The sequence below is a fragment of the Misgurnus anguillicaudatus genome, chromosome 12 (assembly GCF_027580225.2).
Source record: "Misgurnus anguillicaudatus chromosome 12, ASM2758022v2, whole genome shotgun sequence".
NCBI classification, from domain to species: Eukaryota; Metazoa; Chordata; class Actinopteri; order Cypriniformes; family Cobitidae; genus Misgurnus; species Misgurnus anguillicaudatus.
In genome coordinates, this window is record NC_073348.2 from 35,898,969 (window position 1) to 35,914,778 (window position 15,810).

Genomic DNA, 15,810 nt, shown 5'->3' on the forward strand with positions numbered 1-15,810 from the left:
GGGCGGCACCATGTCAGTACTCTGGAGAGGGCTCCCTCTGGTGGTGTGGCAGTATGGACGTTACAGCAATGCATGGAACAAGTTTCTCCATAAATGAGGCATCTTGAAGCTTTTATTGCAAACAAAGGCTCTTGAACAAAGTATTAAATTAAGCATTAAATGTGTTCAATACTTTTTCCCTGTGTCGCTTTACATTATTACACAACAAAATGTATGGACATCTATGATTTGGTTTACAACATCTAGTGAAAATTTGCACCTGTGTTACAAACACAGCCATAACATAAAGGGGACAACACAAAAAGCTTAGTCAAAAGGGGAATTGTATTACAGAAACTAATAACAGAACAAAAGTGTGGGGAAAATAGCCAGGGTAAACGGAAAACACCAAGAGAGCACTACAGGACCACCACAATAAACCCCGCCGACAAGGTATGGTTGCGAGGATCCTTACATCCAGATCTTGCTATACACTAATCTGATGTTAAACTGCACTGAATCATTTAACGTTTATTAAATGTATTTTTCATACACTTCCTTTGACATGAAGTAAACTAGAGTACAAAGCAGAGCAGTTTGTCACTGACTCATTGGAGGCTCCAGCCATCTTGCGACCTACATTACTTTTTTACATAAATTGTATGAGCAAGACATTGCATCAGTTTGCAATCATAAAGTTATTGTATCAGCCTACTGTATGTTTACCTGTGTTTGTTTTACACTACAAAGAAGGTCACCATTGTTGCAAAACCCTGCTTGCAAAATCACAGTGGCCGCAACAAATGCTCATCTGTTCTCCGGTCTTGCATAAACGCAATTGGCTGGCTCTGCACTAGGTTATTTGCATAAGACAATCTGATTGGCTGACACATGCATTGCCACTTATAAGGTTGAGAAATGTTCAACTTCTGCCACGAAAAAAATGAAGGTGTCCTTATTGTAGTACATTTGAGCGCAAAAACTAAAACATTATGAATGAATAAATGTAGGCAATGCATGTCTTAAAAACGAGTAAAGATTAATTTAATTGTAATCTGCATTTGACCCTCAGGTGGGATTGTTTACATGCTTTCAACCCCTTTTGATCCCCAAATCACAAGTTCTTTCACACTAAACCTTCCTCCCAGCCTTCGGGCTCACATTATTGGGTATCTGCTGAAAATATAAACATTAAGGTGTGTCCTCCTGAGGAGATTTAGTTTACAGATGGTTAAGAACCCCGGTCCCTTAGGAACCTGATTTAAAACATCCTGATTTAGGACTTTTATTATTCTTTTTAGCCTCAGACCATTCAGAAATAACAGTTTGTTGGCAGAATCTATCAAGAGTCTGCTAAAAAAATCACTTAGATGGTTTTGCATCTGAGCTCATTTACAAACATCTAAAAAAGGAAAATGGCAAAATAATATCCATGAAAAACAGAGTGGGTGGTGAATGGGTTGGTCAGTCTGATTCAGATACTGTATAAATGACAGAACAGTAAAGAGATCAAACTCTTAACAGGAGGAGACTTTACTCATGGCATATGAGACAGAAGATCTTGAGACTCAATACTGCTTTCCAGCCATAAACACATCGTGCATCAAGACAAAACGCTCCACAAATGGATACAATATAATGTATGTGTTTTTTTCATTGCTGTCAGTATGGACTGTGTTTATGAATCTGCTGGTGATCATCTCCATCTCTCACTACAAGAAGCTTCACACTCCAACCAACATGCTCATTCTCTCTCTGGCTGTGACCGACCTGCTCGTAGGACTTATTATCATGCCCTTGGAGGCGATTAGGTTGATTGAAACATGTTGGTACTTTGGATACACTATCTGTAGACTGTTTTTAATAATCATGGGATTGCTCCTCTCTGCATCTCTGTGTAATTTAGTTTTAATAGCTGTTGACCGTTATGTTGCTGTGTGTCAACCTTTAATGTACCCACAGAAAATAACAACAATTAGAACAATAATTACTATCTGTGTTTCCTGGTTCTGCTCTTCAGTTTATACCATCTCAGCTGTTTTAACTACCTCACAAAGTAGATACACATGTTATGGAGAATGTACAATTATGACTACTTTTGCCATGACAATCAATGACCTGTTTGTATCTTTCCTGTTTCCTTGTTCTGTCATTATAACTTTATATTTGAGAATCTTCTATGTGGCACATCATCAAGTGAAAGTTATAAACTCTCTGATGAGGAGTGGAAAACATCTAACAGAAGGTTCAGTGAGGAGGAAATCTGAGAGCAAAGCCGCTCTGACATTAGGAATCATTGTGACGGTTTATCTGTTTTGCTGGATTCCCTATTATAGCTTAACCCTAACACCAAACACAAGCATGACTTCTGCTATAGCCTACTTTATATTATGGATGGTGTATATAAATTCAGGTCTAAATCCTCTCATCTATGCTATATTTTACCCCTGGTTTAGAACGTCGGTTAAACATATCCTCAATCTATCCAAAATATTAAAACTGGCATAACTGCTATTGGTCTTGTTCATTATAATAGTATTTAAATTCTGGAATTACTAGCATTGTTCAAACTGTTCAGTGAGGTTTACAAGAAGATATTATGCTTAAACTCCGCAGGGCTTAAAAGAGTGGTTTGCCATATTATTAATAAATGTATAGTTCAGCGGTAAGAAATTGCATTATCAGTTGGACACTTCCATGCAAATGTCACCATCATGTGACAACCAAAGTTATCCATACTGAAATCTCAGATGTCATATTTGTTGGTTTAATTACCCATGCAAACGTAGATAAAAGCATCTGCCAACTGTGTACATGTTTATGGAAACTGCAGGCCAAATATATAAATTATAGGCTGCATGTGCGGTGTATATTAATAAAAACAATATAAGTACAAAAATGCACGCTTGATTAGTAACTAAGTTGATTCATTATTTTATGTGCATAATTCTCTGTTGGCTAACTCAAAATTTCTCACATGAACATGCAAGACATGACACTGACCTGCATGAAGAGCAACTATTACATCAGTCTGTCAATATACTTGCATACGAGTTTGTTTCACACTTTTAATGAAGCTTTAGTGGATTAGATGCAGCATGTAGGTGTTAAAAGGGCCCTCAAGACCCTGCACACACTTTGAATAGCAAAGCATAACAAATATAATTGGCCTTCAGGGTTTATTATAGTTGATGTCTGAGATGGTTAATTTCTGTCTTGATCCTGTCAGTATAGTTGTAAATAACCAAGAGGTCAAATGAGCAAACATACTGTTAAGAGACAAATCAGTCCACATTACCTTTCTTTCTAGGAGGCCAATTTTAGTATTGAGACCAAAATACAGGCTCACTGCTTTCATGAAATTAAGAAATTAATTTTATATCAGGCTGAAAACATGCATAAGGCAATAATAAGGCAATGAACTAATTTGCGCTGCTCTTGGTAGATCGCATTGTGGAATGGAATTCCATTATGGAAATTCATTATGGAAATCAGCTGTTGCACCTGTGTTATTTAATTTGCGCCTTTTTAGTAAATAACCCACAGATATTACCACTCCCATCGGCGCTTTTGGAGTTGCGCTTTTGCGCTAATTTGCCCCGTTAAGTAAATCTGGCCCTAGGTCAATTGCCAAATGTATTCTTTAAGAGATGTATAAAATTATGAATAAAATATAAAACCAAAATAGCTGTCAGGAAAAACTATAACAAACAACACATTTTCGAATTTGCTAAAAAAGTAAGGCATGATCAATAGCTTTGAAGTTTACTCCAGTGGTAAACAAAATACATCAACAATTCTATACATTCAAATTTTAGATGTAATGTGCATTGTTTTTGAAAGGCATAAGAAAGATTTTGATTGATGCGTACTGGCATTTCTAACAAAACACACAATCTGGAGATTTGGACTAGAGTGTAATTAATTGCATGGTTGGTTAAAACATTACATTTTTCTTAATCTTTTTTCTTCACCTTTATACCGTTTTTTTTTTCTGGGCCGGACAGATAGCTTTGTTCGGAAACCATATCCATATATCAAGAAGCATGTCATTAAGCGTGTTTGAATAACAAATTAAATTTAAGTATTGTGAGATCAGACAGCTTGTTATGCTTTCAATGGCACTTACGGCACCTAGATGTCATAGTGCCTAGTGGTTCAGGGCCCTACATAGCTTCTGTACCCTGCAAATAGGAAGGATCGGCTCTGGGTAGATTCAAAACCTGCTAATAACCACCTCTGCCGATGGTGAGTAAAAAAGAACACACATGCAGCACATGCAGCTTTCTGCTTCGGAGCAAAGCAGTTGTTTTCTGAACAGAAGGGCTTCTTGTGTCTGGAAGAACCTCTGACTAAGTTGTTGGTGTCAATGCATTAGTGTAGGTCCCAATGTTCTCCCTTCTTTTTGGTTTCAAGTGTTTGTGGTTCCATCTCCGCTGTATGCTTCAACAGTAAAGAGTTTTTGGTTGCACTTTAATTTGATAGTCCACTTTAGACATTCTACTAACTATAAATAACTTTGCAACTACATGTCAACCAACTTTCAATATTTTGCAACTATACGTCAACTAACTGTCATTAGAGTATTAGTAGACTGTAAGGGTTAGGGTTAGGGAAGAGGTTTGGGTTAGTGGGATAAGTTGACATGCATATGCAAAGATACTTCTAGACAGTTGAATGTCTGTTGAGATATCATTGCAGTCAAGTGTTAGTAGATTTTAAGCAGACAGTTTACTAATTCTCTAAAGATTAGTAGTTGATAAGTAGTTGATAAGTAGTTGCAAAGTTACTTATAATTAGTAAAATGTCTAAAGTGGACTATCGAAATAAAGTGTTACCGAGTTTTTCCTCTTAAAGAGGCCCCTGGAGGAGGCCCACCTGATAGGGCCTTCTGTTCAAATAGGAAAAGAGAAAACTCTCCTGTGCAGAGGATCACTTATCTTGATATGGTTTTGGATTTGGTTGAACAGAGGAACGTATACAGTCAATGTTGAGCTGCTTGAATTTGTTAGAACGGAGGACAGTAGTCCCACGGAAATCATTTCAGAGGCTCCTGGGGCATATGGCAGCGGTGCTGACACCACTCGTGCTGCTTCATATGAGACTACTTCAGCATTGGCTTTACGGTCAAGTCCCAACACAGGCATGGCACAGTGACAAGCACTGTGTGGAAATCACACCGCCCTGCCGCCAAACCCTCGTCCTGTGGCCTTAGAACAGGTTTCCAGGCATGCTGTGATATTTACAGATGCCTCCAGTATGTGATGGGGTGCCATGTATGTTATGTTGTGGAGTGAATGACACGTTTTTAAATACGTAGTACACGGACACCGTCATGTAGCAACATATCTCTTTACTGTTTTTAGCAGTAGCAAGCACTACAGACACACTGCGCATACGCACAACACATGCAAGAACACATAAGGTCCTTAAAGGGGTAACACCAACATGATGAAATACATAACATATTCCTCCCCTTTTACTTTGAACAACAAAAAATATTTTTATTCTTATTTAACATTTTCCTACTACTTGAGAAAATTTTCAGGCCTGGGGATTATTCTGCCCCAACACCGTGGGTTAGCCACTAAACTAAAGATCTAACCTCTGCTGTGCTTTCCGCATTCTTGTGGGATAACGTGGAGACACAGGCACCCTTGGTGCTTTCAATGGAGTCTCTATAACAGTTTCTGGGACAGGAGATGTGTCTTCAAAAGGGACGATTCCAGTATACGTATCCATTACCACTGGTTTGCTGGTAAGGTGTGTAGGAGACATTTCAGGTATTACTTCCTGGACAGAATTTAAGGATGTTTTTGGTAGGTAAATCTGGGTTTTAAACTGATCATCACTGGAGACTGCTGCAGACAACATCTGATTGACATGTCTCTTCCAGGTCACATTGTCCTTCATTTTGACTGCATAGGAAATAGGGCCTGTTTACAGGATCACTGTGGCAGGTACCCATTTGGTGCCCTTTGCATAGTTACGAACAAGGACATTGTCACCTCTGTTAAAGCTCCTAAATTTTGCCTTGCACCTCCTCTCTATCTGCTTTTGCTGTTGGAACAGTACAGTCTGTTTAGTTTTCACAGGCCTCAATAACCCCAGAAGGCTTCGGAGTTATCGTTTTAGCAATGCCGTAGCTGGAGAGACTGTGATGGCATGAGGTGTGTTTCTATATGCCAAAAGAAAAGCATTTAGTCTTTGGTTCAAAGAGCCCTTGCCCTTAGATGCTTTTATGGTTTTCTTCAGAGTCTGCACAAACTGCTCTGCAAGGCCATTAGTAGCCAGCTGATGTGCTGAATACCATTCAAGTTTAAGAAAGACTGGAACTCTTCAGACATCAGTTGGGGACCGTTATCTCTTACAATCTGCTGTGGCAACCCAAAACAACTGAAAACAGATCTGAGCTCCTCAATAGTTTTCTCTGAAGTGGTGTTCTTCATGATGGAAACTTCAGGCCATTTACTGTGAGCATCGACCATCACACAAAGAATATGCAGTCTTTGCCATGGCTTCTCTGGACACTCCCATGGATGTAGGGGGGCTGTCTGAAGCATTTTTTGCAGTTTGGACAAATTTTGGCTTCTTCTTCAGCATCTAAACTCAGCATCTAACCCAGGCCACCAGAAGTAGCTGTATGTATTTTCTTTCATCCTCACTACTCCAGAGTGGCTGGTATGCAGTTCCTTAAACCAATGTTTTTCAATCCTGGTCCTCGAGGCCCCCTCCCAGAAAGTTTTAGATGTCTCCTTATTTAAAACACCTGATTCAACTAATCAGCCTCCTTTCAAAATGGTAAACATGTCTCCCTGACAAGCTGATTAGTTAAATCGGGTGTGTTAAAAAGGAGAGATGTAAAATATTCTGGGAGGGGGGCCTCGAGTACCAGGATTGCGAAACACTTCCTTAAGCAAGGGTTTTCTCAGTGGTGGGGGTATAATAACGCCATAACCCCACAGTAAGCAGCCAGATTGTACCGTCAGCTACTTTTGTTTGATTCATATAAGGTCTAAGATGGTTGGACATCTTTCCTCTCTTACCATGTGAAATTCAGTCCATAACTTTAGACAAGACTGGGTCATTTCTTGTGAAGAATTTCACTTGTGCAGCCGTGCCCGGTGCATTACGCACTTGTTTGAAGTAGAAGATTTCAGCTTGTGAATGTTCTGGAGGTGTATCTGGCAGGAGCAATCTGGACAAACCATTCGCATTGCAGTACTGCTCTGATTTCCTATACCTGATGTCATATTGGTGAGCTGACAGCAAAAGAGCCCAACGCTGCATGTGACTTGCGGCCAATGGGGGGATGCCAGATTTCGGACAAAAAATTGAGGTAAGTGGTTTGTGGTCTGTAAGTAGGGTATATTTTCACCCAAAAAGGTACTGGTGCCAAGGCTTCTTGTTCGATTTGGCCGTAATTTCTCTCTGCTTTCTTTAGGGTCCTTGACGCAAACGCAATTGGTCTCTCATCACCGGACGGCATCACATGGGAAAGTACAGCGCCAACACCATACAGTGAGGCATTGCATGCCAACTGTACTGGCAGTGATGGATTGAAATGTGTGAATACCTCCGATTGGGGTAATGTGCACTTCTCATCTTTGAATGCCTTCTCACATTTTTCAGTCCATACCCATTGTTTGGACTTACTCAACAGCTCATGTAGGGGCTGTAGTTTACTCTCAAGATTTGGCACAAACTTTGCATAGTATGTCAAAAGACCTAAAAATGAGCGATGCTGGCTAACACTCTTTGGAGATTGTGCTTTGATGACAGCCTTTACCTATGATGGTGCTTTGTGAAGCACCATCTTTTTTTACCCGCAGACCGTATTCACTCATATTCAGTCTCTGCAGTGTGGCATTCAGGTTTCTGAGATGATCTTCATAGTCTTTTTCTGTGATAATCATGTCATCAAGATAGCATTGCACTCCATTTAAGCCACTTAAGATCTGGTCCATGGCCCGCTGGAACAAAGCTGGAGCCGAAGTTATGCCAAATGGGAGCCTCTGGTACCTGTATAGGTCTTTGTGCATTACAATAGTCAGCAGATCCTGGGAAACAGGATCAACATGCATTTGAATGTAAGCTTGACATAAGTCTATTTTGCTGAAATTTTTACAGCCTGCTAAACCAGAAAAAAGATCATCAATTAGCAGCAGAGCGACATTCTTGTGGCAGATGCCCACTCTTTCCACACTGATAACAAGTTCTCTTGCTGCCTTTTTTCATTTTTTCCCTATATACTTTGTTCACTTGGGTAAAAGTGTTTAACTCTTGTGCTTCTTTGGCAGCCATTTCTATGGAAACACTGATTTCCATCCCTCGCTCCAGTGTCAAATTACTTTAGCATAAAAGACGTTTCTGAATGGTTTCACTGCGCAGTCTGCACACAAATCCGTCTCTTATAGTGTCGTTCAACGTTGCTCCGAACTCCGAACTGTTCAGAGAAACGTTTCAGAACAGCAAAAAACTGCGTGATTTATTCTCACTCTAACTGGTTGTGTTTACGAAAGTGAAATCTTTCAGCAATAATGAGGGGTTTTGGTGCAAAATGTTCTTTGAGCAATGTTAGAATGTCCCTGAACAAGCAATCACCAGGCTTATTGGGCTGGACCAGGCTATGCAGTAGATTGTATGTTTTACTGCCCATTACACTCAGAAAGGTCGGTATGAGAACTTTGTCTTTAATTCCATTAGCCTTGATAAAAAAAGTCAAACCGCTCTGTGTACAAGCTCCATTGCTCCGTATTTTCATCAAATGGTCTGATTTGTCCCACTAATCCAGCCATCTTTACAAGTTAATGCACTTTTCACTCACTGTTTGATGATTTTCCTTTCCACCGATCGTCACTGACGTTGTACCCTTTTCTTTTCTATTTCACTCGGCAGTGTCACAGTAACACAATATTGCGTTTATCCTCATCGCCAGTTTACTTTGTGGAGTGAATGACACACGTTTAAATACATAGTACACAGACACCGTCTTGTAACAACATATCTCTTTACTGTTTTTAGCAGTAGCAAGCACTACAGACACACTGCACATGTGCACAACACATGCGGGAACACATAACACCAGCATAATGAAATACATGACAACATACAACAGGCATGCAGTTTAAGGAGTTTGGACGGAACCCGAGCTGCACTGGCATATCCGTTGCCTCAGTTTGTGGACAGTGTATCTTGCACTCGACCAACTCAAAAGGGAGTTACGGGTCAAAGGTGTTCTAGTCCATACACAACACTGCCACCGTTGTGTACATCAACCGACAAGGTGGTCTAAGCTTTTGCTGCATGTCACAACTCGTGCACCATTTCCTTTTGTGGAGTCAGAAGCATCTGAGGTCACTTCAAGCTATTCACATCCAGGACACACTCAACCCTGCAGCCAATGAGCTTGTACGGGCAGCGCGTCCAGCAAGTGGCGATTCCACTCCTAAATGGTCCAACTCTTCACGAGATAATTCAGTAAAGCACAAGCAGATCTCTTTGCATTTCTAGAGACCTCTCACTAGCAACTATTTTCAACTCTGAACAAGGGAACTCTTGGCATATATGACTTGGTAAACAGCTGACCTTAGGGTCTTCACAAATATTCCTTTCCCCCAGTTAGCCTGCTTGTCAGGGAAGACAGGAAGCAGGTCCTAATGGTGCCCTACTAGTCTTTCAGGACCTGGTTCACAGAGCTTGTCCTCCTCATGACAGCCCTCCCTGGCGAATTCCCCTGAGGAAGGACCTTCTTTCTCAAAAAAGGAGGGACCATATGGCATATCCAGACCTGTGGAATCTCCATGTGTGGTTCTTGGACAGGACGTAGAAGTTCTTAGTGGCTAAACCCAGCAGGTAGTGCCCGTTATCACTTCAGCGTAAGCACAAACCATGAGACATGCTTATGGCATAGAGTGAAACCTCTTTGCCAAAAAATGCCTGATCAGTGTTGTGCTCTCTTTTCTACAGCACCTCTTGGGGTGGAGGCTGTCCCCCTCCACCATTAAAATGTATGTTGCTGCTATCTTTGCCCACCATGACCCTATAGAAGGTAGCACATCCTGGTCATCAGGTTCCTTAGGGGGAAAGGAGGTTAAATTCACTTGTCCTTTCGCAATACCAGAGGTGGGACAAAGTCATTGTTATACAAGTCACAAGTAAGTCTCAAGTCTTTGCTTTCGAGTCCCGAGTCAAGTCGAGTCAAAGACGAGGCAAGTCCCGAGTCGAGTCACAAGTCAAAGCCAACAAGTCTCAAGTCGAGTCCAAAGTCCTACCATTTTACTTTCGAGTCATTTCAAGTCCTCTTACCACAGAAATAAAATGCGCGACAGGTGGAGGGAGGCCCCTATACTGCATTGCATTCGAAAAGATCAAATTGGCCAAAAGTCTGTCAGTCATTTGTGCGCGATAGGGACGCAGAATGATGCCACCGTGGCTGAAAACTCGCTTCACTGGAGAACTAGAAACAGGCACTGCCAAGACTCGGATCGCTACTTGAAAGAGTGAAGGAAGAGTCTTACTGTTCAATGCCCAGAACAAAAGGGCATACTGTCCTTCTGCCATGTCAATGTAGTGACTTAGCTGCAGTGGTGTAGTCTAGATTTTTGTTTTTGCTTTGACCCTTATGCTCACTCGTCCCAGCGCGACACCCCACCACTACACTCACAGATGCATACAGTATAGATATTCATGTAACTGAGAGCATTCTGAAAGTTTACTCATAAACTGAATGTGTATGAACATGTCAGTTTATTATAAAAGAAAAAAAGACTTTAATAGCCAATTTGCATTTACAGCTGGGGAAACTGGACTGATTTTTAGACTAGTTTAGTGTTAATTAACATCTAACTCAGGGCCAAAAGCTACTCAACTGTTAATTAAAATTAAATAAACTGTTTACAATCTTCAAACCATGGCTAACACATGCATTGAAGGAGAAAAAAGTCCACTCTTTCAATAGCTATTATCTGACAACTATTGATAACATTACCATGTGTAATTTAATGATGTAAATGTTTTTATTTAATACACATTTAAGATGACCATGAATTAACTCTAATTTGCATAGTCTTTGACATAAAAAAGCTTATTTGCATATAATACAAGCATTGTCTAAAAATTAAAATAGGCTTTTACTTAATTATTGTTACAAGATTATCATATTGCCTAATATTAGACACCCAAATCAAACAGACGTTTAAGATCATATACATCTTGAACGTAGATATATAAATTAACACAGAGAAGGAAAGTTTAACACTGTGAAGCACAAGCAAACATGCTGAAGGCAGCTAAAAACCATCAGGACATAAACACGGGCTTATTTTATTGCATTTGGAGCCTTACCTCCAGATAAAGTAATAAACTGGACTGATGATTTAAATGTTGTTTACTCACATGTGCGTTGTTAACTCTTCGGATTTTATGTTGTGCACTGCTCCACTCGTTCCTCCACATGTTTGTTTACAGTGTCGCGAGAGCAGCTACACTGCAGGTTCGAGCTCATTTGGCGCTAAGCAGACCTCTTGGTGATGTCAAAGTAGCGCGAGAGCGATTCAAAGCAGATTTCTCCACGTGATAACTGGAATCGCTCTCGCGGTACTTTGCTGCCACATCGGTCTGCTCCCCAGTCACTTTCGTGCCGCTATAGTAATTTCATATGCCGATCGGATCGCGCAGTCGGCAGGAAGTCAAACACACCAAATATATCGTAGCAAGTGTAGCATGCTGGTCAGTGCTTCACTATGACTAAAAGTTTGAAATGTTACAAAACCATGCTGTTACGCATCCTCGCACTATTTTTAGTGGGTATACGGAATTCCTTGACAATTCCTAGTGGGTATAAGGCGTGTACCTGCGTATCACGTAGACTACACCACTGCTGAGTTGTACTGCTGGTACGGTCCCAACACCCAAACCAACGTGGGACTACAGTGATTGGCTGTCGTGCAGGCAGCGCGCATGCTCTCTGTATGCAGGTTGTGCACATTTTTTTCACAGATGCAGATACACTGAGAGCGGCGCGGCCGTGTGAAAAAAAATCCCCAGGTTTTCGTGTGAAGTAGCAAGTCTTCTCGAGTCATAAGGCGCAAGTCCAAGTGAAGTCACGAGTCATTGATGTTCACGAGTCCAAGTCGAGTTGCAAGTCTTTGTACATTTTGTCGAGTCGAGTCTGAAGTCGTCAAATTCATGACTCGAGTCTGACTCGAGTCCAAGTCACATGACTCGAGTCCACACCTCTGCTCAATACCCTCTTGGGATCTGTCCATGCTGCTTTAATTTTCCAGGACGCCCCCTTCAAGCCACTGCAGTCAGGTCGGACCAAATTCTTTCAGTGAAAACTCTAAGCCTGACTGCATTGGCCTTGATAAAGAGATTAGAGGGCCTGCAAACATTCCTCTGTCTATGATTAATTCGGGCTTGCTGACTCCAGTGTAACACTGAGACCCCAGCCCGGCTACAAGCCCAAGATTTCCACCACCACTTTTAAGGATCAGTTGGTGAACCTGCACGAGCTGCCCCTGGTGGAGACATCCAGCCTAAGCTTTGTTGCATCCTGTTTATGCTCTGCGACTGTACATGGACTGAACACAAAGCTTTAGAACCTCAGAACAACTTTTCGTCTGTTACTGAGGCCAGCAAAAGGGAAAAGCTGTCACCAAGCAGATGATGTCACACTGGATTGTGAACACCATTGCCCTGGCATATCAACTACAGGGCATGCCGTGCCTGCTCAGGTTACGGGTGCCCTCTACCAGAAGTATAGCGCCCTCCTGGGCATTGGCTTGCAGCGCCTTGCTGACAGACATTTGTAGAGCTGCAGGCTGGCCAACACCTAACACATTTATTAGGTTCTATGGTGTTCTTGTAGAGCCAGTTTCCTCACATGTTTTTACATCTAACAGGTAGAAGCACTGAGAGCCCCGGCTCATGTGTAGAATTTGGTTCTTACTCCAACGCATTCGGCCTACGGGGTCCCATATGTGTAAAGTCTGCAGAGTTACCCAAGTCTACATTTCCCCTCCAGCAGAGCAGAACTCTGTGATCTCCATACTGGTGTAACCTATTTAAGCCACTCCAGAGACCTCAATATGCAGCAAAACCTACTGCAGTTATTCCATATCATTTACTGTCACCAGGAACCTGTAAGAGGAGGATGTGGCTTCAGCAGTGTCCCCCGTTTCCCAGTTTTGTCTTAGGTTACTAAGTGAGTTATATTGAGTTATATACAAAAGCAGTAGCCAGCCTTCTCTGCATGCAGGGCACTGGAAGGGGCAGCAGTTTGCTAGGGATTCCCAATTCGTTGGTCCCGTTCCAAGCAACTGTAAACTTCTATCAGCATAATGTAAGGCCCGTCTCTCCCTGCATTCAATTGGACAATGAAAAACCGTGAATGAAGTTGGGTGCTTTTCCGCTCAGAGTTGACTTTTTCAACTTCAGGCACTCCGAGCGCTACATCAAAAACGCATGGTGCGGTAGGCAGCAAAAACACAAGGTGTTCAAAAAGCCACCTCCCACTGCCATAAACGCGTTGTCATGAGTTGTTAGAGTGTTGCATCAAAGCTCATTTTTTAAAAAGCATCTAAAAAGTAAAAATGTAAAAAAGTCTAAATAATATCCATTGAAAAACATTGTTGCATCAGAGTGGGTGGTGAATGGGTTGAGTCATCTGATTCAGATACTGTATAAATGACAGAACAGTAAGGAGGTCAGATCAAACTATCAGGCGGAGACCTTACTCATGGCCTGTGAGATAGAAGATAATGAGACTCAATACTGCTTTCCTGTCATTAACTCATCATGCATCAAGACAAAACGCTCAACACATGAATACAATATCATGTATGTGTTTTTTTCACTGCTGTCAGTATGGACTGTGTTTCTGAATCTGCTGGTGATCATCTCCATCTCTCACTTCAAGAAGCTTCATACTCCAACCAACATGCTCATTCTCTCTCTTGCTGTGGCCGACCTGCTCGTAGGACTTATTGGCATGCCCTTGGAGGCAATTAGGTTGATTGAAACGTGTTGGTACTTTGGAGACACTGTCTGTAGACTGTTTATATTAATTGTAGGATTGCTCATCACTACATCTCTGGGTAATTTAGTGTTAATAGCTGTTGACCGTTATGTGGCTGTGTGTAACCCTTTGCTGTACCCACAGAAAATAACGACGACTAGAACAATAATTATGATCTTTGTTTCCTGGTTCTACTCTTCAGCTTATAACATTTCAGTTCTTATAACTACCTCACAAACAAAATACACATGTTATGGAGACTGTACAGTTATCACTACATTTGCCTGGTCAATCGCTGATATGTTCGTGTCTTTCCTGCTTCCTTGTACCATCATTATAACTTTATATTTGAGAGTCTTTTATGTCGCATATCAACAAGTGAAAGTTATAAACTCTCTGATGAAGAGTGGAAAACATCTAACAGAAGGTTCAGTGAGGAGGAAATCTGAGAGCAAAGCTGCTCTGACATTAGGAATCATTGTGACGGTTTATCTGTTTTGCTGGATTCCTTATTTTAGTTTATCTCTAACACCAAACACAAACATGACTTCTGTTATAGCCTATTTTATGTTATGGATGTTGTATATTAATTCAGCTCTGAATCGTCTCATCTATGCTATATTTTACCCCTGGTTTAGAACGTCAGTTAAACACATCCTAAATCTATCCAAAATATTTAAACCAGCATAACTGCTATTTTAATGTAAATTTATATTTCAAGTTTTAACTAGAAATGTCACATTCATAATGCTGGGATTGCTTTGTTCAAACTGAGGGAACACACATACTGATAATGATGCACCTTGTAATGCACTGTAAATCGCTTTGGATGAAAGCGTCTGCCAACTGTGTAAATGTTTATGGAAACTGCAGGCCAAATAAATAAATGATAGGCTACATGTGTAAAGATGCGTAAAGAAAACAATATACAATGTTGAGCCTTAAATACATAAGAATCAACATTGCCGTTATAGATGAAACATGCACACATTAACTACTGTATAAAAATGTCTAAAAATGTTTGGCTTGATTAGTAACTAAGTGGATTAATTATTTTTATTGAATTATTTTTATGTGCATAATTGACTGTTGGCTAATTAAAAAATTTTTACATATTTTTTTTATATATATATATTTTTTGGACATCTTATCAAACATAAAAAAATTGAGATTAGACATAGAAAATGAGCCACTATGTTCCAGACAAAGGTTTGCTAAATTTTTATCTCTGGCATAAAAGATCAAACAAATCTATGGTTTCTGTCTAAATGTTAAATTGAATGAGCTTTCAACTTTTGTGTGAACAGTTCGATAATATTCATGCATTAATGTGCAGAAAATACACTGAACCAAATAAAATTCACAATACCTGTATATATCAATCAATGCTGTATAACCAAAGCTGACACTACACTGTCAGAAAAAAAAATGTAAAAATATGTAGTCTTAAAATATGCATGTCTTAAAATTAATCAGTTTGTGCACTGATATAGACTTCATTTGTGTATAAAGTAGTACCCCACTATGACTAAGGGTGCTTGTCAGCTTACTATATTATAAATGAAACATATGCTAAGATACAACAAAATGGTAAATATTATCATCGTAAAAGTAACCCCGTAACAGTATTTTTAAATACTTGTGTGTATTCACACTTGAGCACATTCTCTAATCATTTCTAACATATTTTGATTTTGAGTTGCAAATGAAGTTATATATATATATATATATATATATATATATATATATATATATATATGTATATATATATATATATATATTGTATATATATGAATACCACACATCATATA

General features: G+C 40.2%; 2 protein-coding genes across 2 annotated transcripts; both read left to right on the forward strand.

Annotated features, from left to right (window-relative positions):
- Window positions 1-1,518: 1,518 nt before the first annotated feature.
- LOC129446235 (trace amine-associated receptor 13c-like) lies at window positions 1,519-2,487 on the forward strand. The gene has a single exon (XM_055207190.2). It carries the CDS (start codon window positions 1,519-1,521, stop codon window positions 2,485-2,487), a length of 969 nt encoding a protein of 322 aa, XP_055063165.2.
- A 5,457-nt stretch (window positions 2,488-7,944) lies between these two features.
- LOC141368910 (trace amine-associated receptor 13c-like) lies at window positions 7,945-14,689 on the forward strand. Its single transcript, XM_073873737.1, has 5 exons — window positions 7,945-7,997; window positions 12,413-12,554; window positions 12,619-12,739; window positions 13,052-13,110; window positions 13,748-14,689. The coding sequence occupies exons 1-5, from the start codon at window positions 7,945-7,947 to the stop codon at window positions 14,687-14,689; spliced, it is 1,317 nt and encodes a 438-aa protein (XP_073729838.1).
- Window positions 14,690-15,810: the final 1,121 nt, after the last annotated feature.